The sequence below is a fragment of the Engystomops pustulosus genome, chromosome 8, assembly GCF_040894005.1.
Source record: "Engystomops pustulosus chromosome 8, aEngPut4.maternal, whole genome shotgun sequence".
Classification (NCBI taxonomy): domain Eukaryota; kingdom Metazoa; phylum Chordata; class Amphibia; order Anura; family Leptodactylidae; genus Engystomops; species Engystomops pustulosus.
The window spans coordinates 33132979-33159705 of record NC_092418.1 but is presented as its reverse complement, the minus strand read 5'-3'; the positions used below and the strand labels follow the sequence as shown (position 1 = coordinate 33159705).

At 44.5% G+C, this 26727-nt stretch overlaps 1 protein-coding gene across 1 annotated transcript in view; it reads left to right on the top strand.

Annotated features, from left to right (window-relative positions):
• Positions 1 to 24500, top strand: part of LOC140076136 (uncharacterized) — a 156571-nt gene extending 132071 nt beyond the window's left edge. The window contains exons 45-51 of the mRNA XM_072122643.1: positions 1639 to 1793; positions 16286 to 16531; positions 17591 to 17744; positions 21038 to 21119; positions 22408 to 22492; positions 23857 to 23928; positions 24284 to 24500. Of these exons, the coding sequence (XP_071978744.1) occupies positions 1639 to 1793; positions 16286 to 16531; positions 17591 to 17744; positions 21038 to 21119; positions 22408 to 22490 (720 nt within the window). The 3' untranslated portion in view covers positions 22491 to 22492; positions 23857 to 23928; positions 24284 to 24500. The remainder of the gene's footprint in view (positions 1 to 1638; positions 1794 to 16285; positions 16532 to 17590; positions 17745 to 21037; positions 21120 to 22407; positions 22493 to 23856; positions 23929 to 24283) is intronic.
• Positions 24501 to 26727: the final 2227 nt, after the last annotated feature.

Below are 26727 nucleotides of genomic sequence, written 5' to 3'. Positions count from 1 at the left end.
CCATCTCCAGGACTTCTCCAGTGCTTGCCTCATACCCTGGAACGCCCTAGCCATGTACATCAGATTGTCCCCACCTTCCAAATCTACAAATGTAACATGAAAACCCACCTGAATAGAAGTGCCTACACTGTCCAATATCCCACTACTAAGCTGCCTTACTTAGTGTCCCATGTACTCTTCCATATAGATTTTGAGACAGGTTGAGCATTCAAATTGCCATTTCAATGAATACTATGGGAGCCTCTGAAATTGCTGAGCACAGCACTTGGCTATCTCCAGCACTCTCATGGACAGTGAGCAGGAGTCCCAGACATACCTGAGTGTTGTGCTTAGCAATTTCCAACACTCCCTTTAGTAAATTTATGGAGAAGCAGGACTCATGGTTAACATGCTGCCCCATCAGATAGTGGAATGAAACCATGATGCATGAAGGTCCCAGCAGTTGGGCCGCCACCAGTCAGAATGCTATACCCTAGTCCAGTGGTGGCGAACCTATGGCACTGGTGCCAGAGGTGGCACTCAGAGCCCTCTCTGTGGGCACCCAAGCCCTCAACCTCAACAGTTCACCAGACAGGATTCAAGGTCTCCTTCTCTACTCCAAGGACGTCCATGCCGAGTAAGTGCTATTTTGAAGCGTTAGATCCTGGGCCGCCTGGGACTAAAGGAAAATGGAAGAGGTGTGGGAAGAGCGGTAAAGTCATTGTAGCTCCTGTTTCAGGTCATACAATTCATAAACCGAATTTCTCCTCCTCCTTTCCACTGAATTGGTGTCCTAAGTGAGCCATTACAATAGACGGAGCAGGGAGCAAGGACCATGTTGGCACTTTATGATAAATAAGCAAGTTTTCATTGTAGTTTGGGCACTCTGTGTCTGAAAGGTTCTCCATCACTGCCCTAGTCTGTGGATAGGGGGTTATAATCAAACTTGATACAACCTCTTTAAAGGGTTTCTTCATGACTAATACCCACCTACCCTTATAATAGGTTATTAGTTTGAGATCAGCCAGAATCCAACACCAGCGTAAAGCTCATGGACTTGGTAGAATGTGGTTCCATAGATTTTGCAGTGGTCATTCTGCTCTATTCAGCTCAGATCCAATTCATAAGAAAAGGAACAGTATAATTCCACATTGCTGTAGCTTCTAGCTCCATACACTGTGCCTGTGACTGGTACCGAGCCCGTGTGTTGGATCACACACTGGGGCAGATTTACTTACCCGGCCCATTCGCGATCCAGCGGCGCGTTCTCTGCGCTGGAATCGGGTCCGGCCGGGATTTATGAAGGTAGTTCCTCCGCCGTCCACCAGGTGGCGGTTTTTCCGAATACGTCTGGTTTTCGTTCGGCCACGCCCCCCGATTTCCATCGCGCGCATGCCGGCGCCGATGCGCCACAATCCGATCGCGTGGTACAATCGGTGCAAATCGGAAATATTCGGGTAACACGTCGGGAAAACGCGAATCGGGCCCTTAGTAAATGACCCCCATAATCTTCTTTAGGACAGGCCCATTATTTCCAGTCTTAGAGAACATCTTTATCTGCCATCTAACCAGCGTCTATCCTGCACTTATGGCCCATTTATAATAGCTCCTTGTGTATTGTATATTTATTGCATTAACACTTTATATTGAATATTTCAGGTGAATCAAACACATTGGACGTACACAAATGTAGTGTATCTTTCTCCACAATCCAACAGTACAAGTGGAGTTCTGGAGTACGCTGTAAATGTTTCCTGCTCCTATGTTATAAACATAGAGGGAGTTCTGTGGTTACCCGCACAAACATTTATAAGGTAAAATATGTCTATTATTATATATAATATATACAGTAATATAAGATATAATATATTATATAAATACATTATTTATATATGGTATAAGGTAAGAAAGGGGTCTTATTAGAGATTGTCCTAGGGTTTATCCCATCTAGAATCATGGGGGTGCATTTAGTAATGACCACAGCTCTTGTCATGTGACCCACAGCTCGTAAACTTTTCGGGACACATAGAGCTAGTTAAAAAGGTAATAAAAGTTTAAACATTTTTTTTATTTTTATTTCGGGTTAACAGTGGAAAAAAGGCTTTTTTTTTTTGTAATAAACCCCTTAAGGAACTGGCCCTTTTTCGTTTTTGCGTCTTTATTTTTCACTCCCCACCTTCAAAAATCTATAACTTTTTTTATTTTTCCATGTAGAGAACTTTGGGATGGCTTGTTTTCTGTGTAACAAATTGCACTTCATAGTGATGGTATTTAATATTCCATGCCGTGTACTGGGAAGCAGGAAAAAAATTCTGAATGCAGTGAAAATGGTGAAAAACCGCATTTGCGCCGTTTTCTTGTGGGCTTGGATTTCACGTCTTTCACTGTGCGCTCTAAATGACATGTCTACTTTATTCTTTAGGTTGGTACGATTACGGGGATACCAAATTTGTACATTTACAAAAATTAAAACCTCCTGTACAAAAAAAAATTGTTCATTTTGCCGTCTTCTTGCACTAATAACTTTTTCATACTTCGCTGTACGAAGCTGAGGGTGTTGTCATTTTTTGTGACTTTTGATGATGTTTGCAATGCTTTTATTTTTAGGATTGTACGACCTTTTGATCACTTATTATAGAATTTTTAATATTTTTCAAAATTTTATAAATAAATGCCATTTGTGACTTTGGGCACTATTTTCCGTTACAGGGTTAAACGCTGTGAAAAAACGTTATTATATTTTGATCGGGCATTTTCGGACACGGCGATACCTAATGTGTTTATGATTTTTACTGTTTATTTATATTTATATGACTTCTAGGGAAAGGGGGGTGATTTGAATTTTTAGGTTTTTTTAATATAATTTTTTTATTTTTTTTTATTTAAATTTTTTACTATTTTTCAGACTCCCTAGGGTACTTTAACCCTAGGTTGTCTGATTGATCCTATCATATACTGCCATACTGCAGTATGGCAGTATATGGGGATTTTGCACACCATCTATTACAATGTGCAGATCGCACATTGTAATAGATAGCCTAAAACAGTGATGGCGAACCTATGGCACGGGTGCCAGACGTGGCACTCAGAGCCCTTTCTGTGGGCACTCAGGCCATCAGCCCAGGACAGAGTTCACCAAACAGGTTAAAATCCATTGACTGTTTGGAACTGCTTTAAAAGTGAGAAGGTGTAGAAAGAAGTGCATTATCTTTGTAGGTCCTCCTGCCGGACCCACCATTCTTTCTAAACAGAGAGACCCTGGAGAGAAGCTACAATGATAGACTGAATTTGCCCACTTTGTTTCAACTGTATTGGTGACCTCAAGGGGCCGATACAATTAAAGAAGTGGAAGAACAGGTAGCAATAAGTTACTGCTTAAAATGGCACACTGGCACATCAGGGTAAATGAGTGGGTTTTGGTTGTAGTTTGGGCACTCGGTCTCTAAAAGGTTCACCATCACTGGCCTAAAACATGACAGCCTCGGATCTTTGTGTGATCCGAGGCTGTCATGGCAACGAATCGCCGCTCCCCGATGACGTCACGGAGAGCGACGATCGGAGCCAAGATGGCGGCGCCCACGCCCCGCCAGCGTATTAATGCATCCGGCAGCTTTGCCGGCTGCGATGCAAGCACCGATCGCGGGTGTTAGAGACGGGTGCTTGCTTCATTGAAGCAAGTCACAGAAAAATAGAAACATCTAAAAGATAACTTTTATTAAATCCCTTTAAAAAGAGGAGACATACTGGGGCAGATTTACTTACTCGGCCCATTCGCGATCCAGCGGCGCGTTCTCTGCACAGGATTCGGGTCCGGCCGGGATTTATTAAGGTAGTTCCTCCGCTGTCCACCAGGTGGCCCTGCTGCGCTGAAAATCATCTGAACGCGCCGGAATGCACCGAGCTGGACCAGGTGAAGGTAAGCGCTCCCCAAGCGACACTTTTTCGGTTTTTAAATGTGGCGGTTTTTCCGAATACGTTGGATTTTCGTTCGGCCACGCCCCCCCATTTCCGTCACGCGCGCAAAATCCCGGGGCAATTCAGGGGAAATCGGCGCAAATCGGAAAAATTCGGGTAACACGTCGGGAAAACGCGAACCGGGCCCTTAGTAAATGACCCCCAATGTCTCAAAATAGACAACCAACATATATATAAAGACGAATTAAGTCCTGGTCCCTGTTTTCTTTTGGGTGAAAAGGTCTCCATACCAGGACACTAACTGCTCTAATACACTATTTTAAGTATCTTATGGTATTATCACCACAATAAGATACATAAATTCATGGACCCACTTAATCCTACGAGTTTCGCCGTTCTCATAAAGCGGCTCCTCAGGGGTCTTAATGTGGGGAGATTGAACCAAAAAACGGGTCCTCACATAAATGATTAATAATCCTGATAGTGTATACAGAATAAATAATAAATTCAAGATAATTATGATAAATTAAACGTCCAAGTAGTCACAAATGGTGTATATATATAGATACTCAAAGACGCCACAGTCTTATGAGTTCCTGATCATCTCATGCAGTGTACATCTTTCACATTTGCATTAAACCAGGATACCTATAGTATGACTAGATATATCACCAGAAAGATTTATCTATTTGATAAATACATATAAGGGCGTAAGTCCCATGTGGTGTCCTCTAGATAGCCTTCAATACTAAAGTCGGTATATATTAGAGATGAGCGAGTATACTGCTCGGTCGAGTATTAGTATACTCGGACCGGCTCGTTACTCGGACGAGTATCTCGCCGGCTCGACATCGAGCAGTAAATTAATAAAATAAATTGAATAAAAGTATTTTAATTGTAAAAAAAAAAATATTACACATGTTTCCAGATGTATTCCTTGTAAGAACACATTGAAATAACACTATTCTTCACTTTCCATGTGTGCGCGCGTGTCTCCCGCTAGGTTCGGAGATGTTCGGAACATCTGGAATGTGAAGAATATTGTTCTTTCAATGTGTTCTGCACTTAAATAGTCCTGTATTCACTGTTTTTAATGTTTTAATTCTATTCTTCACATTGCAGATGTGCGCGCGTGTCTCCCGATAGGTTCAGAGATACGCGCGCACATCTGCAAAGTGAAGAATAGAATTAAAACAGTGAAAACAGTGAATACAGGAACATTTAAGTGCAGAACACATTGAAAGAACAATATTCTTCACATTCCAGATGTTCCGAATATCTCCTAACTTAGCGGGAGACACGCGCGAACACCTGGAAAGTGAAGAATAGTGTTATTTCAATGTGTTCTTACAAGGAAAACATCTGTAAACATCTGGAATATTTTTTTTTTTGCACTGTTCTTTTAATGTTCTGTTTTATTAAAAAAATGCTCGAGTCTCCCATTGACTTCAATGGGGCTCGTTATTCGAGACGAGCACTCGAGCACCTGGAAAAGTTTGTCTCGAATAACGAGCACCCGAGCATTTTAGTGCTCGCTCATCTCTAGTGTATATACATATATATTGCACTTGCCCAAATACACATTCAGTTGCGATATTCTATCATAGTGACAAGGAAAATTCGAGATTGCATACATCCCAAGGCCTATTGTACTTTACATAGAGAGTTTACAACACAAATATATTGCACTTGCCCAAACAGTTCACAGGTAGCTCATGGTGAACCGTATGCTAGTGCACATATCCTTCAGCTAATGGCACCATGTACGGAAATGCACAATTATTATATCATGGTAGTCGATGTAAAAAGTTCATGCATGATTCATTCATTGTGAAGCAAGCACCCAGTGAGTATGAAGAGGGCTCAGCCCGTGAGCCCTCTTCATACTCCCCTATGCGCAATAAAACGTGCAGGTACGTCTTATTGCGCTAAGAGGTTAATAGTACTTTTTTTTTTTAATTTTCAAATTAGCTCAAATGAACATTATTTATGAATTCCCTATTTTTGATACATAAAACGTATAGTCTCTGGCAAACGGGGCGACTGTGTTTTATGTGAATGTGTTTTTTTTTTGTCAATGTAATTTTATGAATATTAATTTTGACATTTTTTTGTGTGTTTTTATGTCCCCCATAAGGTCATAAAAGTCCCCTAGGAAACATTTTCACTTTTTTTTTTTAATTTAAGAGCCTCAGTTACAGGGGAAATGACCACCTGTGCCTGAGGATTCTGATCACAGCTGTACTGGGTCTAATTAGACCCAGCAGCTCTGATTAACCCCTTTAGACCCAGAGGTCATGTGACCGTCATTCTCATTCAGTGCGATGCACGGAGGAGCGGAGAAGGGAGAAGTGGTAACGAACTGGCTAGACATCGCTGCACACTTGGAATCTGCGTCTAAAGTCCACAGATAGTCCGAATATAGTTGATAAGAAATAATCATCATAATAATAATAATTCCTTTATTTATATAGTGCACACATAGTCCATAGCACTGCACAGAGTTTGTCACATTTGTCCCTGTCCTCAATGGGGCTCACAATCTTATTAACCTACCAGTATGTTTTGGAGTGTGGGAGCAAACCGGAGGACCCGGAAGAAACCCACGCAAACACGGAGAGAACATACAAACTCTTTACGGATGTTGACCCTGGGACTTGAACCCAAATCCCCAGCGCTTCAAGTTCAAGTCCCAGGGTCAACATCTGCAAAGAGTTTATATGTTCTCTCTGTATTTGCGTGGGTCCTCAGGTTTCCTCCCACACTCCAAAACATACTCAGGTGAGGTCAAAGGAGCAACATGTCAAGTGTCTGATAAAATGGGAAATAAAGGAAATCAAAGAAAAAAAATACTCACCTCCGCTCCTCTACATCCTGATCGCGGCGCTGTCCGTTGCTAGTTTTGACATTCCGGGATCACCTAGAAAAGAAAGTTTTAATTAGCCACCCGGATCGTGGGGACACGCTGCTAATTATGCACACCCCCGCCACCTCCTTCTCTATGCTGGGAGCATTGGAGAGCAAGGTAATGTTACAGGAGAGGTGGAAATTCACACCTCTAGCGTCACATCACCTACCTCACCAAGCATGGGAGAGGGAGGTGAGGGCACATGCACAATTAAATAGAGTATCAGATTATTTAGCAGGGGGCCAGTATACTACTACTATTAAATCAAAAAAAATATTTACTTAGTTACATTTTGTATAAAAATTGTCCATTTCTGAATTTGAAACAAAATAAAAAATATTGCTACAAAATATTGCCAAAACCCATAGACTGCAATTCACGCCACCACCACTAGGTGATATCCAAAGACATGGATAATAATTAGAGATGAGCGAACACTAAAATGCTCGGGTACTCGTTATTCGAGACGAACTTTTCCCGATGCTCGAGTGCTCGTCTCGAATAACGAACCCCATTGAAGTCAATGGGAGACTCGAGCATTTTTCAAGGGGACCAAGGCTCTGCACAGGGAAGCTTGGCCAAACACCTGGGAACCTCAGAAAAGGATGGAAACACCACGGAAATGGACAGGAAACAGCAGGGGCAGCATGCATGGATGCCTCTGAGGCTGCTTAAACGCACCATTATGCCAAAATTATGGGCAACAGCATGGCCATGACAGAGTGACAGAATGAAGCTAGATAGCATCTAAAACATGCAATAATTGACCCTGACACTATAGGGGACGGCATGCAGAGGCAGCGGCAGCAGGCTAGAGAGTGTCATGGCGACATACCCTAAATGGACTCAGGCTTCAAACCAATGGGTGGCAGAGAGGAACCAAAGGAGGTGAGCAAGAAGTGCTCAAATAATATCGGTACATGATAAAAGTTTGCCAGTATATTTTGTGGATTACACAGCAGGGTGGCGACAAAGTTAACATGGAAGCCATGAAAACAACCCAAAATTCTGCCTGACACAGCTCGTTTGATAAGGGGACCATGTATGGAGGCAGTGAACTAGTAGTAGATTAAAGGTGCTGCAGTTAAAACTATGTTAGTTGGATCTTGGCATGGAGCTGGCGCTCCGCTGCCAGGCGAGCTTTCGCCAATCCAAGCCCCTGTCTCTAGGCTACTCCCCAAACAGCACTTCTAAGAACCTTTTGTATAAGATCAAGTGTAGTAGCGTTCTTATAAGTTTAGGATATGCCGGGTGAGGGGAATGTAAACAGATGCGCAAGAAGCGCATGATGCGCATGGAGCTGGCGCTCCGCTGCCAGGCGAGCTTTCGCAAATCCAAGCCCCTGTCTCTAGGCTACTCCCCAAACAGCACTTTTGTATAAGATCAAGTGTAGTAGCGTTCTTATAAGTTTAGGATATGGCGGGTGAGGGGAATGTAAACAGATGCGCAAGAAGCGCTGAAATAATATCCCTAAATGGTAAAAGTTTGCAAGTATATTTTGTGGATTACACAGCAGGGTGGCGACAAAGTTAACAACTTTGATGTGGAATCCATGAAAACAACCCAAATTTCTGCCTGACACACCTCGTTTGATAAAGGGACGATGTATGGAGGCAGCTATATGGACGACTTTTGGAGGTAGGAATGGAGACAACGTGTGGAGGCTGCTATGGAGACAATTTAATTTGGATAGTGCCTGTATGTGGCAGTCCCAAACATTTTTCAAACCAGAGGAGCAGGTAGGTGGCCCTCCAGTAAAATGGGATAGATTGAGTGCCTGTATGTGGCAGTCCCAAAAATTGTTCAAACCAGAGGAGCAGGTAGGTGGCCCTCCAGTAAAATGGAATAGATTGAGTGCCTGTATGTGGCAGTCCCAAAAATTGTTCAAACCAGAGGAGCAGGTAGGTGGCCCTGCAGTAAAATGGAATAGATTGAGTGCCTGTATGTGGCAGTCCCAAAAATGTTTCAAACCAGAGGAGCAGGTAGGTGGCCCTCCAGTAAAATGGGATAGATTGAGTGCCTGTATGTGGCAGTCCCAAAAATGTTTCAAACCAGAGGAGCAGGTAGGTGGCCCTCCAGTAAAATGGAATAGATTGAGTGCCTGTATGTGGCAGTCCCAAAAATTGTTCAAACCAGAGGAGCAGGTAGGTGGCCCTCCAGTAAAATGGAATAGATTGAGTGCCTGTATGTGGCAGTCCCAAAAATTGTTCAAACCAGAGGAGCAGGTAGGTGGCCCTGCAGTAAAATGGAATAGATTGAGTGCCTGTATGTGGCAGTCCCAAAAATGTTTCAAACCAGAGGAGCAGGTAGGTGGCCCTCCAGTAAAATGGGATAGATTGAGTGCCTGTATGTGGCAGTCCCAAAAATGTTTCAAACCAGAGGAGCAGGTAGGTGGCCCTCCAGTAAAATGGGATAGATTGAGTGCCTGTATGTGGCAGTCCCAAAAATGTTTCAAACCAGAGGAGCAGGTAGGTGGCCCTCCAGTAAAATGGAATAGATTGAGTGCCTGTATGTGGCAGTCCCAAAAATTGTTCAAACCAGAGGAGCAGGTAGGTGGCCCTCCAGTAAAATGGAATAGATTGAGTGCCTGTATGTGGCAGTCCCAAAAATTGTTCAAACCAGAGGACCGGGTAGGTGGCCCTCCAGAAAAATGGAATAGATTGAGTGCCTGTATGTGGCACTCACAAAAATTGTTTCAAACAGAGGACCGGGTAGGTGGCCCTCCAGAAAAATTAAATGCATGAAGTATAGCAAGAGCCAGTGGGCCCTGTCAAAAAATAGCCATTTTCCTCTGCTTTACTGTACAAAGAGGAGGAGAAGGAGGAAAATGAGGAGGAGGAGGAGGAGTGGATCAATTATTCAGGTTGAGCTTCCTTCACCTGGTGGAGATTGGAAATTCTGAGAAATCCAGCCTTTATTCATTTTAATAAGCGTCAGCCTGTCAGCGCTGTCAGTCGACAGGCGTGTACGCTTATCGGTGATGATGCCACCAGCTGCACTGAAAACCCGCTCGGACAAGACGCTAGCGGCAGGGCAGGCAAGAACCTCCAAGGCGTACAGCGCCAGTTCGTGCCACATGTCCAGCTTTGAAACCCAGTAGTTGTAGGGAGCTGTGTGATCATTTAGGACGATGGTATGGTCAGCTACGTACTCCCTCACCATCTTTCTGTAAAGATCAGCCCTACTCTGCCGAGACTGGGGACAGGTGACAGTGTCTTGCTGGGGTGACATAAAGCTGGCAAAAGCCTTGTAAAGCGTACCCTTGCCAGTGCTGGACAAGCTGCCTGCTCGCCTACTCTCCCTCGCTACTTGTCCCGCAGAACTACGCACTCTGCCGCTAGCGCTGTCAGAAGGGAAATACTGTTTCAGCTTGTGCACCAGGGCCTGCTGGTATTCATGCATTCTCACACTCCTTTCCTCTGCAGGGATGAGAGTGGCAAGATTTTGCTTGTACCGTGGGTCCAGGAGAGTGAACACCCAGTAATCGGTGCTGGAATAAATTCTTTGAACGCGAGGGTCACGGGATAGGCAGCCTAGCATGAAATCTGCCATATGCGCCAGAGTACCAACGCGTAAGAATTCACTCCCCTCACTGGCCTGACTGTCCATTTCCTCCTCCTCCAACTCCTCCAACTCCTCTTCTTCTGCCCATACACGCTGAACAGTGAAGGACTCAACAATGGTCCCCTCTTGTGTCTCGCCAACATTCTCCTCCTCTTCCTCCTCATCCTCCTCCACCTCCACCTCCTCCGATATGCGCTGAGAAACAGACCTCAGGGTGCTTTGGCTATCAACAAGGGAATATTCTTCCCCCGTCTCTTGTGACGAGCGCAAAGCTTCCGACTTCATGCTGACCAGAGAGTTTTTCAACAGGCCAAGCAGCGGGATGGTGAGGCTGATGATGGCGGCATCGCCACTGACCATCTGTGTTGACTCCTCAAAGTTACTCAGCACCTGACAGATATCAGACATCCACGTCCACTCCTCATTGTAGACTTGAGGAAGCTGACTGACCTGACTACCAGTTCTGGTGGAAGTTGACATCTGGCAGTCTACAATCGCTCGGCGCTGCTGGTAAACTCTGGATAACATGGTCAGTGTTGAATTCCACCTCGTGGGCACGTCGCACAACAGTCGGTGAGCGGGCAGTTGGAGGCGGCGCTGCGCTGCCCTGAGAGTGGCAGCATCTGGGCTGGACTTCCTGAAATGCGCACAGATGCGGCGCACCTTCGTGAGCAAATCAGACAGATTGGGGTATGTCTTGAGGAAACGCTGCACTATCAGATTTAACACATGGGCCAGGCATGGCACATGTGTCAGTCTGCCGAGTTGCAGAGCCGCCACCAGGTTACGGCCGTTGTCACACACAACCATTCCCGGCTTGAGGTTCAGCGGTGCCAGCCACAGATCAGTCTGCGCCGTGATGCCCTGTAATAGCTCTTGGGCGGTGTGCCTTTTGTCGCCTAGGCTCAGCAGTTTGAGCACCGCCTGCTGTCGCTTAGCGACGGCACTGCTGCTGTGCCTAGAGCTACCGACTGATGGCGCCGTGCCCACGGATGGTAGTTCGGAGGAGGAGGTGGAGGAGGGGTGGGAGGAGGAGGAGGCATAGTAGGCCTGAAACACCTGGACCGAGGTAGGCCCCGCAATCCTCGGCGTTGGCAGTATATGAGCAGCCCCAGGGTCAGTCTCGGTCCCAGCCTCCACCAAGTTAACCCAATGTGCCGTCAGCGATATATAGTGGCCCTGCCCGGCAGCACTCGTCCACGTGTCCGTGGTCAGGTGGACCTTGTCAGAAACGGCGTTGGTCAGGGCACGGATGATGTTGTCTGACACGTGCTGGTGCAGGGCTGGGACGGCACATCGGGAAAAGTAGTGGCGGCTGGGGACCGAATACCGAGGGGCGGCCGCCGCCATGAGGTTGCGAAAGGCCTCGGTCTCTACTAGCCTATAGGGCAGCATCTCCAGGCTAAGCAATCTGGAGATGTGCACATTAAGGGCTTGGGCGTGCGGGTGGGTTGCACTATATTTGCGTTTCCGCTCCAGCGTCTGGGGTATGGAGAGCTGAACGCTGGTGGATGCTGTGGAGGATCGTGGAGGCGACGATGGGGTTTTTGGGCCAGGGTCCTGGGCAGGGGGCTGACTAGCAGCTGACACAGGGGAAGGAGCAGTGGTGTGCACGGCCGGAGGTGAACGGGCTTGTTGCCACTGAGTGGGGTGCTTAGCATTCATATGCCTGCGCATACTGGTGGTAGTTAAGCTAGTAGTGGTGGAACCCCTGCTGAGCCTGGTTTGGCAAATGTTGCACACCACAGTCCGTCGGTCATCCGGTGTTTCCTTAAAGAACCTCCACACTTCTGAAGATCTAGCCCTCGCCGCAAGAGCCCTCACCACGGGAGCTTCACTAGTTGACAGTGGCGCTGATGCACCAGCTCTGGCCCTGCCTCTCCGTCTGGCCCCACCACTGCCTCTTCCAACCTGTTCAGGTCGAGGACTCTCCTCCGTCTCAGAAGCACTGTGTTCACCCGGCCTCTCAACCCAGCTTGGGTCTGTCACCTCATCATCCTCCGATCCCTCAGTCTGCTCCCCCCTCGGACTTCCTGCCCTGACAACAACTTCCCCACTGTCTGACAACCGTGTCTCCTCATCGTCGGACACCTCTTTACACACTTCCACTACGTCAAGAAGGTCATCATCACCCACAGACTGTGACTGGTGGAAAACCTGGGCATCGGAAAATTGCTCAGCAGCAACCGGACAAGTGGTTTGTGACTGTGGGAAGGGTCCAGAAAACAGTTCCTCAGAGTATGCCGGTTCAAATGGCAAATTTTCCTGGGAGGGGGCAGACTGGGGGGGAGGAGGCTGAGGTGCAGGAGCTGGAGGAGTGGGGATTTCGGTGACATGGGTGGACTGCGTGGAAGACTGACTGGTGGTGGACAAATTGCTCGAAGCATTGTCAGCAATCCACGACATCACCTGTTCGCACTGTTCTGGCCTCAACAGTGCTCTACCACGAGTCCCAGTAACTTCAGACATGAACCTAGGGAGTGTAGCTCTGCGGCGTTCCCCTGCTCCCTCATCAGCAGGTGGTGTCTCACCCCGCCCAGGACCACGGCCTCTGACCCCTGCAGTAGTTGGACGCCCACGTCCCCGCCCTCGTCCTCTACCCCTAGCCCTGGGGTTAAACATTTTTAAAATGAGAGTTATAACTTTTTTTTTTTTTTTACTTTTTTTTTTTTTTTTTGTGTGTTTTTTTGTGTTTTTTGTTTTTTTTTGTGTTTTTTGTTTTTTTTTTGAGTTTTTAGAACCAAACAATCCTATCCTATTGCTATGGCTATTTTCTAGCCAAGTATCAAAGGAAGCACACTACTATGCCAGATGAGATGACACTGAGTTATTGCCTAATAGAAATCCAACCCCTACTGAATTTTGCCACTTCAGCCTTTGCTATGGATATGTGCGCCACTAAGCGCAGAACACAGCGGTCGCAAGTCTCACTACAAATTGCTCAGAATTGGCAAGTACATGCACTGCAGAAACTACAGCCACCAGCAGATCAACCAGAAATCAAATATATAGAACGCTACTGTAGGCTTCAAGAAGCTATTTGTATTCTCCTATGGCTATTTTCTAGCCAAGTATCAAAGGAAGCACACTACTATGCCAGATGAGATGACACTGAGTTATTGCCTAATAGAAATCCAACCCCTACTGAATTTTGCCACTTCAGCCTTTGCTATGGATATGTGCGCCACTAAGCGCAGAACACAGCGGTCGCAAGTCTCACTACAAATTGCTCAGAATTGGCAAGTACATGCACTGCAGAAACTACAGCCACCAGCAGATCAACCAGAAATCAAATATATAGAACGCTACTGTAGGCTTCAAGAAGCTATTTGTATTCTCCTATGGCTATTTTCTAGCCAAGTATCAAAGGAAGCACACTACTATGCCAGATGAGATGACACTGAGTTATTGCCTAATAGAAATCCAACCCCTACTGAATTTTGCCACTTCAGCCTTTGCTATGGATATGTGCGCCACTAAGCGCAGAACACAGCGGTCGCAAGTCTCACTACAAATTGCTCAGAATTGGCAAGTACATGCACTGCAGAAACTACAGCCACCAGCAGATCAACCAGAAATCAAATATATAGAACGCTACTGTAGGCTTCAAGAAGCTATTTGTATTCTCCTATGGCTATTTTCTAGCCAAGTATCAAAGGAAGCACACTACTATGCCAGATGAGATGACACTGAGTTATTGCCTAATAGAAATCCAACCCCTACTGAATTTTCCCACTTCAGCCTTTGCTATGGATATGTGCGCCACTAAGCGCAGAACACAGCGGTCGCAAGTCTCACTACAAATTGCTCAGAATTGGCAAGTACATGCACTGCAGAAACTACAGCCACCAGCAGATCAACCAGAAATCAAATATATAGAACGCTACTGTAGGCTTCAAGAAGCTATTTGTATTCTCCTATGGCTATTTTCTAGCCAAGTATCAAAGGAAGCACACTACTATGCCAGATGAGATGACACTGAGTTATTGCCTAATAGAAATCCAACCCCTACTGAATTTTCCCACTTCAGCCTTTGCTATGGATATGTGCGCCACTAAGCGCAGAACACAGCGGTCGCAAGTCTCACTACAAATTGCTCAGAATTGGCAAGTACATGCACTGCAGAAACTACAGCCACCAGCAGATCAACCAGAAATCAAATATATAGAACGCTACTGTAGGCTTCAAGAAGCTATTTGTATTCTCCTATGGCTATTTTCTAGCCAAGTATCAAAGGAAGCACACTACTATGCCAGATGAGATGACACTGAGTTATTGCCTAATAGAAATCCAACCCCTACTGAATTTTCCCACTTCAGCCTTTGCTATGGATATGTGCGCCACTAAGCGCAGAACACAGCGGTCGCAAGTCTCACTACAAATTGCTCAGAATTGGCAAGTACATGCACTGCAGAAACTACAGCCACCAGCAGATCAACCAGAAATCAAATATATAGAACGCTACTGTAGGCTTCAAGAAGCTATTTGTATTCTCCTATGGCTATTTTCTAGCCAAGTATCAAAGGAAGCACACTACTATGCCAGATGAGATGACACTGAGTTATTGCCTAATAGAAATCCAACCCCTACTGAATTTTCCCACTTCAGCCTTTGCTATGGATATGTGCGCCACTAAGCGCAGAACACAGCGGTCGCAAGTCTCACTACAAATTGCTCAGAATTGGCAAGTACATGCACTGCAGAAACTACAGCCACCAGCAGATCAACCAGAAATCAAATATATAGAACGCTACTGTAGGCTTCAAGAAGCTATTTGTATTCTCCTATGGCTATTTTCTAGCCAAGTATCAAAGGAAGCACACTACTATGCCAGATGAGATGACACTGAGTTATTGCCTAATAGAAATCCAACCCCTACTGAATTTTCCCACTTCAGCCTTTGCTATGGATATGTGCGCCACTAAGCGCAGAACACAGCGGTCGCAAGTCTCACTACAAATTGCTCAGAATTGGCAAGTACATGCACTGCAGAAACTACAGCCACCAGCAGATCAACCAGAAATCAAATATATAGAACGCTACTGTAGGCTTCAAGAAGCTATTTGTATTCTCCTATGGCTATTTTCTAGCCAAGTATCAAAGGAAGCACACTACTATGCCAGATGAGATGACACTGAGTTATTGCCTAATAGAAATCCAACCCCTACTGAATTTTCCCACTTCGGTCTTTGCTATGGATATGTGTGCCACTAAGAGCTAAACACAACGGTAGCAAGTCCCCCTGCTAATTCCTCACAAAATGGTAAAAGATGCAAATTAAAATAAAAAAAGTAGAACGTTATTGTAGCCCTAAGAAGGGCTGTTGGGTTCTTTGAGAATCACTCCTGCCTAACAGTAAGCTAATAGAACACCCTAACGCTTTCCCTGACCAGCAGCAGCTCTCTCCCTAGCGGCATCCAGAGACAGAATGATCCGAGCAGCGCGGCCAGCGGCTAGTCTATCCCAGGGTCACCTGATCTGGCCAGCCAACCACTGCTATCGACGTGTAAGGGTACCACGTCATGCTGGGTGGAGTGCAGAGTCTCCTGGCTTGTGATTGGCTCTGTTTCTGGCCGCCAAAAAGCAAAACGGCGGGAGCTGCCATTTTCTCGAGCGGGCAAAGTATTCGTCCGAGCAACGAGCAGTTTCGAGTACCCTAATGCTCGACCGAGCATCAAGCTCGGACGAGCATGTTCGCTCATCTCTAATAATAATCCCTTGTTATGCATATATCTGGCTAAATTTGGCAAAGGTATTGAAGGACACATCTGTACTTAGTGGGAAGATGTACCCAGTAGATCATGTTGTTACATTGATGAATAATAAATACAGACAATAGCTAAGTTTGTTGAAGATGACAACAGATCCGATAATATTGAAGATATTGAAAACCATGACAAGACTGCTGTTGTCTTGCAGTGAGGGAAATCTTACCATTGAAGGTTCTTCCATCTACCCGGTCAGAATGGGCTTCTTTAAAGACTCCAGTTATACTGACCTGTATGAAGGCCCAGAAGTCTGGATAACACAAGATACAGCTCTATTTGTTGGTATCAGTGTGCAAAATAATGGAGACAGCCAAGTCTTACTAGTAATGAAGAGATGCTATACTACCATGACATCAGAGAGCGGCGAGTCCAGCTCGTATGACATCATCAAGGACTAGTAAGTTCTGTGTCTTTCATTTGTTTTACTACATTGGAATATTTGATTTATTTTCTGCAATCATCCATTGCACTTGTACATCAGCATGTAACTCAATATACATTCAGATGATACAGGTAATAATAATAGGTAATATCGCCATACAGATATGGTGTCAGATGTTGATAGTTATACAGACATTAGGGTCAATGATCTTAAATTGGATGAGGTGAATTTCTTCTGATTCATGGTGCAGAAGTTCTGAGACCAGGAAGTTGTGGCAGCCATGACTTACCTCTGTGAGTCTTTTTTGGTGCGGCCTGGCACTACATACCAGCTACATTCCCAAGACCCAATGACTCTAAAAAAGAAGTCACCCTCACTGAGCCTGGGGGAGCCATAACCGCAGTACCCAAGCAGTGTTCATGTGAAGGACCCTTAATGGAGGCCTGAGAGCAGGAGAAAGTACTTGAAAGGAACTACTTGAAAATTTGAGGCCTCCTAGATTACTGACTGGGGAGACTGTACTCTTGAAGCACTGGTTCGGTCTACCGGGTCCTTCTGCTTCCTGACGTCCAGGAAGGCCACTGTCTTGGAGTCCTTACTTGGCCTGGGAGGACTGAGTTCTCCAAATCCCAGACCTCAGGAAGGGCCACCTGACGGATGTTCCCTGGGTAGTGCTGCTCAGGTTCTCCACCACCAGAGGTCCTGGTCTCCTCCAGGCTCCAGGAGGGCTTTGTGAGAGCATCTCCATTATGCCAGGAATTCTGCTGCTGGGCCTTGGAGTCAGGCCATGTCAGGAATGGCTCCAGGAGGTCTGATACAGCTTCCACAACCTCCCAGTTCAATTTCAGATCCAAATTTTTATTTATTTTTTTTAATTTGGTGAATTGGTCATTTCGAATGTTTGAGAAATTTGCTAAATCTCTAATTATGATGTATGGTATCCCAGCCATTGCAGAACATAAAAATAGAGAAATCTTATAAAAGGAAGAAAATGTTTCTTTCCGATTAGTTATTATTAGTTTACTATAAATTGTTCACAGAAGACAATTGATGTATGAGACTATTGTGTTGTAGTTGTCCTGCTGTGAATGACAGCAGCCTCTCTGTGATGGAGAATGGAGGATCCCGTCAAATTCGATTTCAACTTCAGACATTTGGGAACTTCAACAATATGTACTTACACTGTGAGGTCCATTTGTGTAATAAAACTACAAATTACTGTTTGCCGGTAAGTAATAGAATTCATTCTCCTTACTGTATGTAATCTGTCATGTAGTATGGTTCAGATTAGTTCGGAGTATTCCCAAGCCAACCACTGGTGGACACACGTATGGGATTCCTCACTGAGTATATAGGTCTTCAACTGGATAACCCACAACCAGATTTCTTCTATTGATACTCTACTTTTAGAAACATATTAGATATCACCTGCTATAGGTGTAATTCGGGGAATCATAATTTACTTAAAATGACCAGACCTTACCCCATAAAACCACTATCCTCTTCAGGTAGGGTATGAAATGTCCTTTCTAGAATGCCCTCTTTTATTAGAAATCTGACCCATTTACCTATTCAAAATCTCCTCCATAATCATGTGAAAATCAGGCGAAAAGAGTCATATTTTGCCTGAGATGAGTCAAGTTTAGAAGCTGCAGGGGCAGAGTCGCTTCAGACGTTCCTCTATAAATAAATACTCTTTTTTGTTTCATATTAAAAAGAATCGCTTCTCTTTAGATCTTTTAGATCAGGAAAACTCTATTGATTTTTTTTTTTTTGCTTAGAGACTCATTAGTAGGTTAGACATTAAAAAAGTGTTATTAATTGTTGTATTAAAATGCAAATTTTAATGATACGCAATTAAAATAGTGTAAATATACTAATAAAATTTAATGGCCATCTCCAGATTACTACTGCTTCCAACAGACTGGTAAGACCAAACCATTGTTCCTCGTTCCATAAAGGGGTTGTCCACTTTCAGCAAATACTTGATATGGTTTGTGTAAGAAAATTATATACAATTTTCCAGTATACTTTCTGTATCAATGCCTCACAGTTTTCTAGATCTCTGCTTGCTGTCCTTCTATAGAGGAATTCTATGCTTGCTTCCAGTCGATAGAAATCAGTTCCTGGTAATGCGATGGACATGCAGGTGCCTGAGAGTAACCAGAGCCATGGGATAATAATGGCTCGCGGACCTGTGTGTCCATCAAGTGACCATGGACGGATTTCTATCCACTGGAAGTAAACATAGAAGCTTTCTATAGAATGACAGCAAGCAGAGATCTAGAAAACCGTGAGAAATTGATACAGAAAGTATAATGGAAAACTGTATAACTTTACCTTAAACAAAACATATCAATTATTTGCTGAAAGTGGACAAGCCCTTTAAGCAATTTCACTGATTTAGCCGGCACTAGTTGTCTGGCCTGTTGGTCAGTTTTTTCACATGTGGAAGCCATTTTTCACATGTGGAAGCCATTTTTCACATGTGGAAGTTAAGTTTATTACCCTTTTCACCTTTGATATGTGGTTACTGGATTTCTTGATTAAACATTACTATATTGGGGTGTGTATTGTGCACCTAGTTGAAGACTGTCTAAGGGTGCAGTTACACGTAGCACTAGCGCTGTGTTTACAAATGCAGTGCAACATCCCCCACCGGGGCCTAGCCTTTTCTCCAGAATACCGAAGTGGCTGGCGGTTGCGGCCTAGGGCACGCTGATGTCACGGTGCTTGGTATGAGGCACGGAGAGCTGTCCTACAGCCTGGCAGGTCTCCAGCTGATGATGTGTGCAAGAAATATGGAGGGAGAGACTGATGTACTGGTTTCACGCTGGGGCAACACCTGAGTGTCTGTAGGATGAGTTCCTGGGTAATGGATGGGGAAGCCTGTGGTGGTAGACAGCAGTATCCAGGGATCAGACGGAGGCAACGTTGTGCAAATCAACTTACAATTCTTTATTGAACAACAGGTAGCAGGCAACGGCCCAAAATTATCAAACAGCAGATTCTGGTTGCTGGAGTGGTCATGGAGAGGGGTCCGCAGTAATAGTGCATACAGCCTGAAAGTAGATGCAGGTTGGGATAGTTGAGGTGGAGCTGTGTCCAACTTGTGCAAGCTGCAGCTCTGGGCTCGAGTCTCCAGACTTGCCCTGTGTGTCAGGCAGTAGGCCTGAGGCACAAGAAGTTCCTGGGATTTGTATCTGTGGCAGCACTGGCAAGATGGAGTCTCTCACTCAGACTGAACCATGTGCTCTCACCCAGCAGGGGGTTTTTATACCTCCTGGTCAGGTGGTAGCACCTCTCCAATTTAAACAAACAAATGGATACAGGTAATGGGGTAATGAGGAGGATTGAAACCATACCCTCAAAGTAAACCGGAGCCTAGTATGTGGCTCTGTACTCGGTCACCCTAAAAAGTATCACACTTAGTCAACTATTGATCCACAATTTTCATATTGTATACTAAGGTTACCTCTCTGCTGAGAGGAAAAAAGGATCGACTAAAAAGATGCACATAAACAATAGGAATCTTTGTTGATAACATACAATGTTCAGGGTTAAAATACATTAAAATTACAAGTGGTGAAACACAAAAGGAAGAAAAGCGGGCCGACCCGGACAGGGCAAAGTAAATTATGATGCCTGGTATCGTGGTAAGAAGCTGAACCAGTAAAGGCTAAACACCTTAACTATTAAACTGCAGTAATTCAGGTTTTTGTCCACAGGGTGGTGATGGTATTAACCGCTGTGGTGCATATAGTATGTAGTAAATGCATTGCCCTATGCCCAGGTATAATAACCTGTAGCTATTAGGGAAAGGGGTGTCAGCTCTTACCAAGGGGTGAAGTTGTGGGGTTTTGCCGCTGTCCGGGAGGGTCCGCGTCCCCGACGTACGTTTCGGCTCGGGGTGAGCCTTCGTCTTGGGGTGGTAGCACCTCTCCAATCACACTCCAGCTTTCATAACAGACAGATCATTGGCTAATTACATACACCAGTTAACTGTTGCATGGTCAGGCAGTATTTTCAAGTTGCAATTACTAAGTTTCCCATGTTACACTTTCTGGAGAGGGACACTTTCTCAACACCTACCTAACCTGCAGGGGTGTTGCAGTAGTACAAGGGTATGGGGATAGGCCTCAGCCCGATCTTGTATGTGTTTCTATTGATACAAGGCAAGACACTGGGTTCTGGTTACCAGTCACTTGCGTTTTCATAGAAACGCATACGCAATTGGGCCGAAGCCCGTCCCCATGCCCTATTGCTACGTTTAAAGGCACCCTAAGGGGGAGATTTATCAGTGCTTCGATTTTATGGCATAAAAGCACTGAAATAATAAAGATTTCTTGTGCACTGCAATGTCATGTAGAGGGGACATGGCTCCCGGCGGAATGGGCCAGCACTGGGCATTCGTGCCAGCGCACATTTAAGCCTCTTTAGGGGTATAATAAATCTCAGTCTCGGTGATCTAGTGATATTGATTGTTAACAGATATGTATCCATATTAAAAATTATTTACAGAATTGTTCTGGAACAAATCAAACATTTACTACAGAAGGAGCCCAAACTGAGAGCATAACACTGGGCCCGCTGTACAGCACAGGTAATACATCTATTCTGTTCACTATGATAACACTGACTTTACTTTGCAGTTAAAGCAGATTAACAATGTAAGTACAGTATATTATACAAATGTTATATTCTCTCTAATATGCTTCTTCTGTCACTGCATTTACTTCACTATACTGAATAGCTTATCAAGACATCTCTGAACAGAAAAAAGCTGAAATGGATTCATATTAATCAATAGGATTGTTTGTAGGGGTTGTAATGGTCAAAGATTACAGTGTCATTCACAGAATTTGTATTTCCTTAATGGGAGAAAAGTCTATACACACTGCAAAATACTAATATAAGACAATAATAATTCCTGCATCGAATACTCGAACCATAAACTCAAAAATGTGTTTTATTATATAGGTAAGTATTCAAGGAAATCTACCATTTGATTTCACGAATTATTAACCAAACATACCTTGAGAATGATGTAGCTACACTGATGCAGAAACATTTCTTGTTTAATCTCTGATCCAAGTGGTTTTGCTCAAAAAACAATTATAAAATTCAGGACCTTGGGAAAGCTGGGTTGCGTGCTGGCTGACGTACATAGACACATTACATGGAGCTTCCTGAACTGTTCAGACAGGACTAATAACCCTGAGCTGGATGACTCATAGACCGCATCTTGGGGATGGTTCAGCAATCGATAACTTCTGCCTGTCAGGGACAACACAGTGACAACAACATCATTCTCTGGAGAAGTGCCTAATTAGGGTAAGATGGGAAGCACCGAGCAGTCACAGGAGCGACAGAGCCTCATTATCATAATTTTGTAATTGTTTTTTCAGTAAAAACACTCAGCTCAAGGATTAAACAAGATATGTTTCTGCATCAGTGCAGATACAGCATTCTCAATGTATGTTTGCTTCATAATGCATAAATGCATTATGATTTCCTTTAAGTGATCAAATAAAATAAAATAAAATGAGAATAAAAAAATAAGAATAAATATTGAGACAAAAAATAGCAAAGATAACACTTAAGTCTAAAATAAATAAAAGTACATCACAAACAATGACATACTGAAGCCTCTACGTAACGTTCACATGAAGCGTCTAGGCTGAGAAGGCGAATGCCGTATCTGTCCTATAGGAGGATCTGGTTCCCTTCACCATATTGTGAATGTGGACCTGATACTACCAGATATAGTGACATAAAGAAGAGCTCCAGACTCTACAGAAGTGGTGAGTGTACTATAAGGAGAAAATGGGAAATGTTATTATAGACTTTTTACCCTAAAAACATGTTCTCTCTTGTTTGTGAATTTTGAGATTTTGGACAAGCAACTTGTGACACCATTACAGTCGCTCAGACATCTGTGGTTTTAATACAAACTGATTTGGACCATAAGTAATGGTAAGTGAATTTTTTTTTACTGTAAAAACATATGTCATATACCACTGATGGCCATCCCTTTAGAGGTTGAGTTCCCAGACTGCTAATTGTAGCTCCCCTCCAGGGGCCCCAAAGTAGGGAGAAGCATGGGACCCGGAGCAGGAGCTATGATAGACCCAATGATAATCCAACCCTGCTCAGATCCTCTGCAGATCGAGACATCCTAAAAATCTGAATTTCCCCATCAATGCAGAGAAGGCAAGAAGTGAATGCATTTTACCAATTTGATCTCTCAATCTATAACAACAATCTAGATGTATATAGAAATATTTGGACACATATGTAGTCAGTTTTGTAGCTCCCAACACAGTGTAAGGTTGAAAGAGAACCTGTCACCAGATTTTAACTAAAACATCCAATGACAAGTTCCCATCGCACTTTACTAATTTGTGTCCACACTGTTTTAAGCTTAAACATGCTTAGTTCCTATCCCCAGAAATTGAAGCATGTAAGACTGGCACCCTGCCTGAAGGAGAAGTGAGTAACAAGAAGTAGCAGGGGCATGTGCTATTCATATGAGACAGTGGGGCACATTTACTTACCCAATCCAGTGGCGTGTTCTCTGACGAGGATTCGAGTCTGCCGGGATTTACTAAGGTCCGTGCGCCCAATATCCACCAGGTGTCGCTGCTGCGCCGAGGTTTACCGGAGTTTACCTTCTTCGTCCCGGTGGATGTAAGTGCTGATCTTGCGACACAAATTCTTTTTTAAATTCCGTGGTTTTTCCAAATCCGTTGGGATGTCCGATGGCCGCGCCCCCCAATTTCTATTGCGTGAAAGCCGGCGCCGATGCACCAAAATCCTGGAGCAATTCAGGGCAAATCGGAAATCGTCAGGAAACCCGACAAAAGTGCGCGCCAGTGTATCTTAAACTTCATGTCTGCTCTTCACCCCTCCATTTGGCAGTGCAGGGCAGAGGATGCCTCATCAGTCAAAATTACAGCGGAAGAGGATGATGCCGGGAGACATGAGGTGAGACACCCTACCTCTCATGAATAACACACGCCCTTAAGACTTGCTGATCCTTCAGGCAGGGTGCCAGGTTGGCTTGCAAAGTTCATTTTCTGGGCATAGGAACTATGCATCTTTTAAGCTAAAAACCGAGTAGGTACATGAATAGTTTTATGTAAACTTGTCATTATGCTGCTTTGTGAAAATCTGGTGACCTTTAATAATATATTTTATAAGTGTTGTTTTTTTTACAGCTGGTCAGTAAATACCTTTCTATGCATAGAACGCTTAGTTCTTTCACATGTCTGTATATGTGATATCCAATTCCATGTGTAGATCATTGACTGTAACATAAAATGTGTCTCACTTCACAGTTTCCTATTAGAAGGTGAAGGATCGTCACACAATGGCAATGATGTCACCCAAGTATTGTTGGAGTGCAGAAGGTACATTTGTCAGGGTACAAATAGCTTTTCTTTCTCTACCTCCCAGAGAAATACATTGTGGGACCAATTTTTCAGGAACTTGTAAATCATCAAATCCCATCCTAAGCTTGTCTCATTCATTACATCTTTCTGTGGCAACAACTTCCGTCATCTGACATGTACATATACAATGTGCTTCTCATACAGCTGCCTACTCATGTCATAGCATACACCCCATGAGTGACCCATATAAATAAAGTCCTTTGTGTCTTTCCCCCAATGTATTGATGGTATATAGATGAATGGTAGCTGATATTAGTGTGTAATCTGGACAATGGGAAAGCAGATTAACCCCTTGTTAATTTTTTATTTTCAGATGCCAAATTGATCATCGTTACAGCAAGATATTCTAGGGTTACCTATCACTGTGAAACATGTATAAAGAAGTTGCATTCTAATGTATTAATTATCTGCAATATTCATAGATAAAAGAAAAACATAATATACAAAAATCTATATGTAAAGTGTCGAATATAGATGATAACAAACTAAATGGTCTACAAAAAATTATTGTGTTACTACTAGAGATGAGCGAGCACTAAAATGCTTGAGTGCTCGTTATTCGAGACGAACTTTTCCAGATGCTCGAGTGCTCGTCTCGAATAACGAGCCCCATTGAAGTCAATGGGAGACTCGAGCATTTTTCAAAGGGACTATGGTTCGGGAATAAAATGTGTTAATTAATTGAAAAAGAATGTCTTCTGATAAGTTAGCAGATGTATACTAACATCTGCAATCTATTCTTCACTGTTCCGCGCGTATATTATCTCCCGACAAGTTATCAGATGTGAAGAACAGTGAAGAATAGAATAAAAACAGTGAACACAGGATCATTTAAGTGAAAAACACAGTGAAGAATAGATTACAGATGTTCTGCACATCTGCTTACTTGTTGGGAGATACGCTGTCCCGGGATCCGCTGCTCTTCTTCCACTGAAGTCTCCCCGATGTCTCCGTGCCGCTGCCCGATGTCTCCGTGCCGCTGCCCGATGTCTCCGTGCCGCTGCCCGATGTCTCCGTGCCGCTCCCCGATGTCTCCGTGCCGCTCCCCGATGTCTCCGTGCCGCTCCCCGATGTCTCCGTGCCGCACCCCGATGTCTCCGTGCCGCACCCCGATGTCTCCGTGCCGCGGCTGCCCCATGTCTCCGTGCCGCGGCTGCCCCATGTCTCCGTGCCGCCGCTGCCCCATGTCTCCGTGCCGCCGCTGCCCCATGTCTCCGTGCCGCCGCTGCCCCATGTCTCCGTGCCGCCGCTGCCCCATGTCTCCGTGCCGCCGCTGCCCCATGTCTCCGTGCCGCCGCTGCCCCATGTCTCCGTGCCGCCGCTGCCCCATGTCTCCGTGCCGCCGCTGCCCCATGTCTCCGTGCCGCCGCTGCCCCATGTCTCCGTGCCGCCGCTGCCCCATGTCTCCGTGCTGCCGCTGCCCCATGTCATCGGGCAGCGCGGGGGAGACATCGGGCAGCGCGGGGGAGACATCGGGCAGCGCGGGGGAGACATCGGGCAGCGCGGGGGAGACATCGGGCAGCGCGGGGGAGACATCGGGCAGCGCGGGGGAGACATCGGGCAGCGCGGGGGAGACATCAGTGGAAGAAGAGGAGCGGATCCCGGGACAGCGTATCACCCCGACAAGTAAGCAGATGTGCCGAACATCTGTAATCTATTCTTCACTGTGTTTTTCACTGCGTTTTTCACTTAAATGATCCTGTGTTCACTGTTTTTATTCTATTCTTCACTGTTCTTCACATCTGTTAACTTGTCGGGAGATAATATACGCACAGAACAGTGAAGAATAGATTGCAGATGTTTGCATACATCTGATAACTTATCAGAAGACATTCTTTTTCAATTAAATAACACATTTTATTCCTGAACCATGGTCCCTTTGAAAAATGCTCGGGTCTCCCATTGACTTCAATGGGGCTCGTTATTCGAGACGAGCACTCGAGCATCTGGAAAAGTTCGTCTCGAATAACGAGCACCCGAGCATTTTAGTGCTCGCTCATCTCTAGTTACTACTATAACTGGTGGTTATTATCTATCTGGTATCTATCTACTTTCTAGACACAGTATAATAGCTCCACCTAGTGGTAAATAAGAGAATACCCTGCATATACCATAGCTTGAAATAGTTGAATGCTACATATCATAGTATGTGGTTGCCATCTAGTGGTAAAATAAGAATATACCGCTCAGTTTCAATGAACAAAAATGTTTAAAATTAAAATTAATAAAATTAATGAATTAATTAAAAATGACACATAGATATTTTGCACAGATTCCATTATACACCAATAAAGTTGCACAAGTTCAAACTTAGGGATAACACAGAATGTATAAAATGTTTTAGGATTGACGCACATTATTTGCACATAATCTAGCGCTGTCCAAAATTAAATCAGTACTGGGAGAAGATTTTTAATTTTATTCAGGTTTGTACCATTCTTGGTAAACGTGCCCCAATGAGTTTCTAAGAGTGATAATGAAGGAGAGAATGGCGTAGTGTATAACACAGAGGCTCATATTGGCAGTACTCTGACAGCACATACTGGTCCACATTTATTAAAGCTTTTGCACCAGTTTTCTATCTGACTTTGCACTGAAAAGAACATGGAAACTGCTTGCACATGTATTTATAAAGTGTCTGCGTCAGTTTTGTGTTCGACAATACAGAAAAAATGTGCATCTAAAGAGGCAAGTTACTGCTTAGTTGGACCAAGTGTCACAATTCTGTCTGATGTGTACCACAAATCCGTCTGTGCC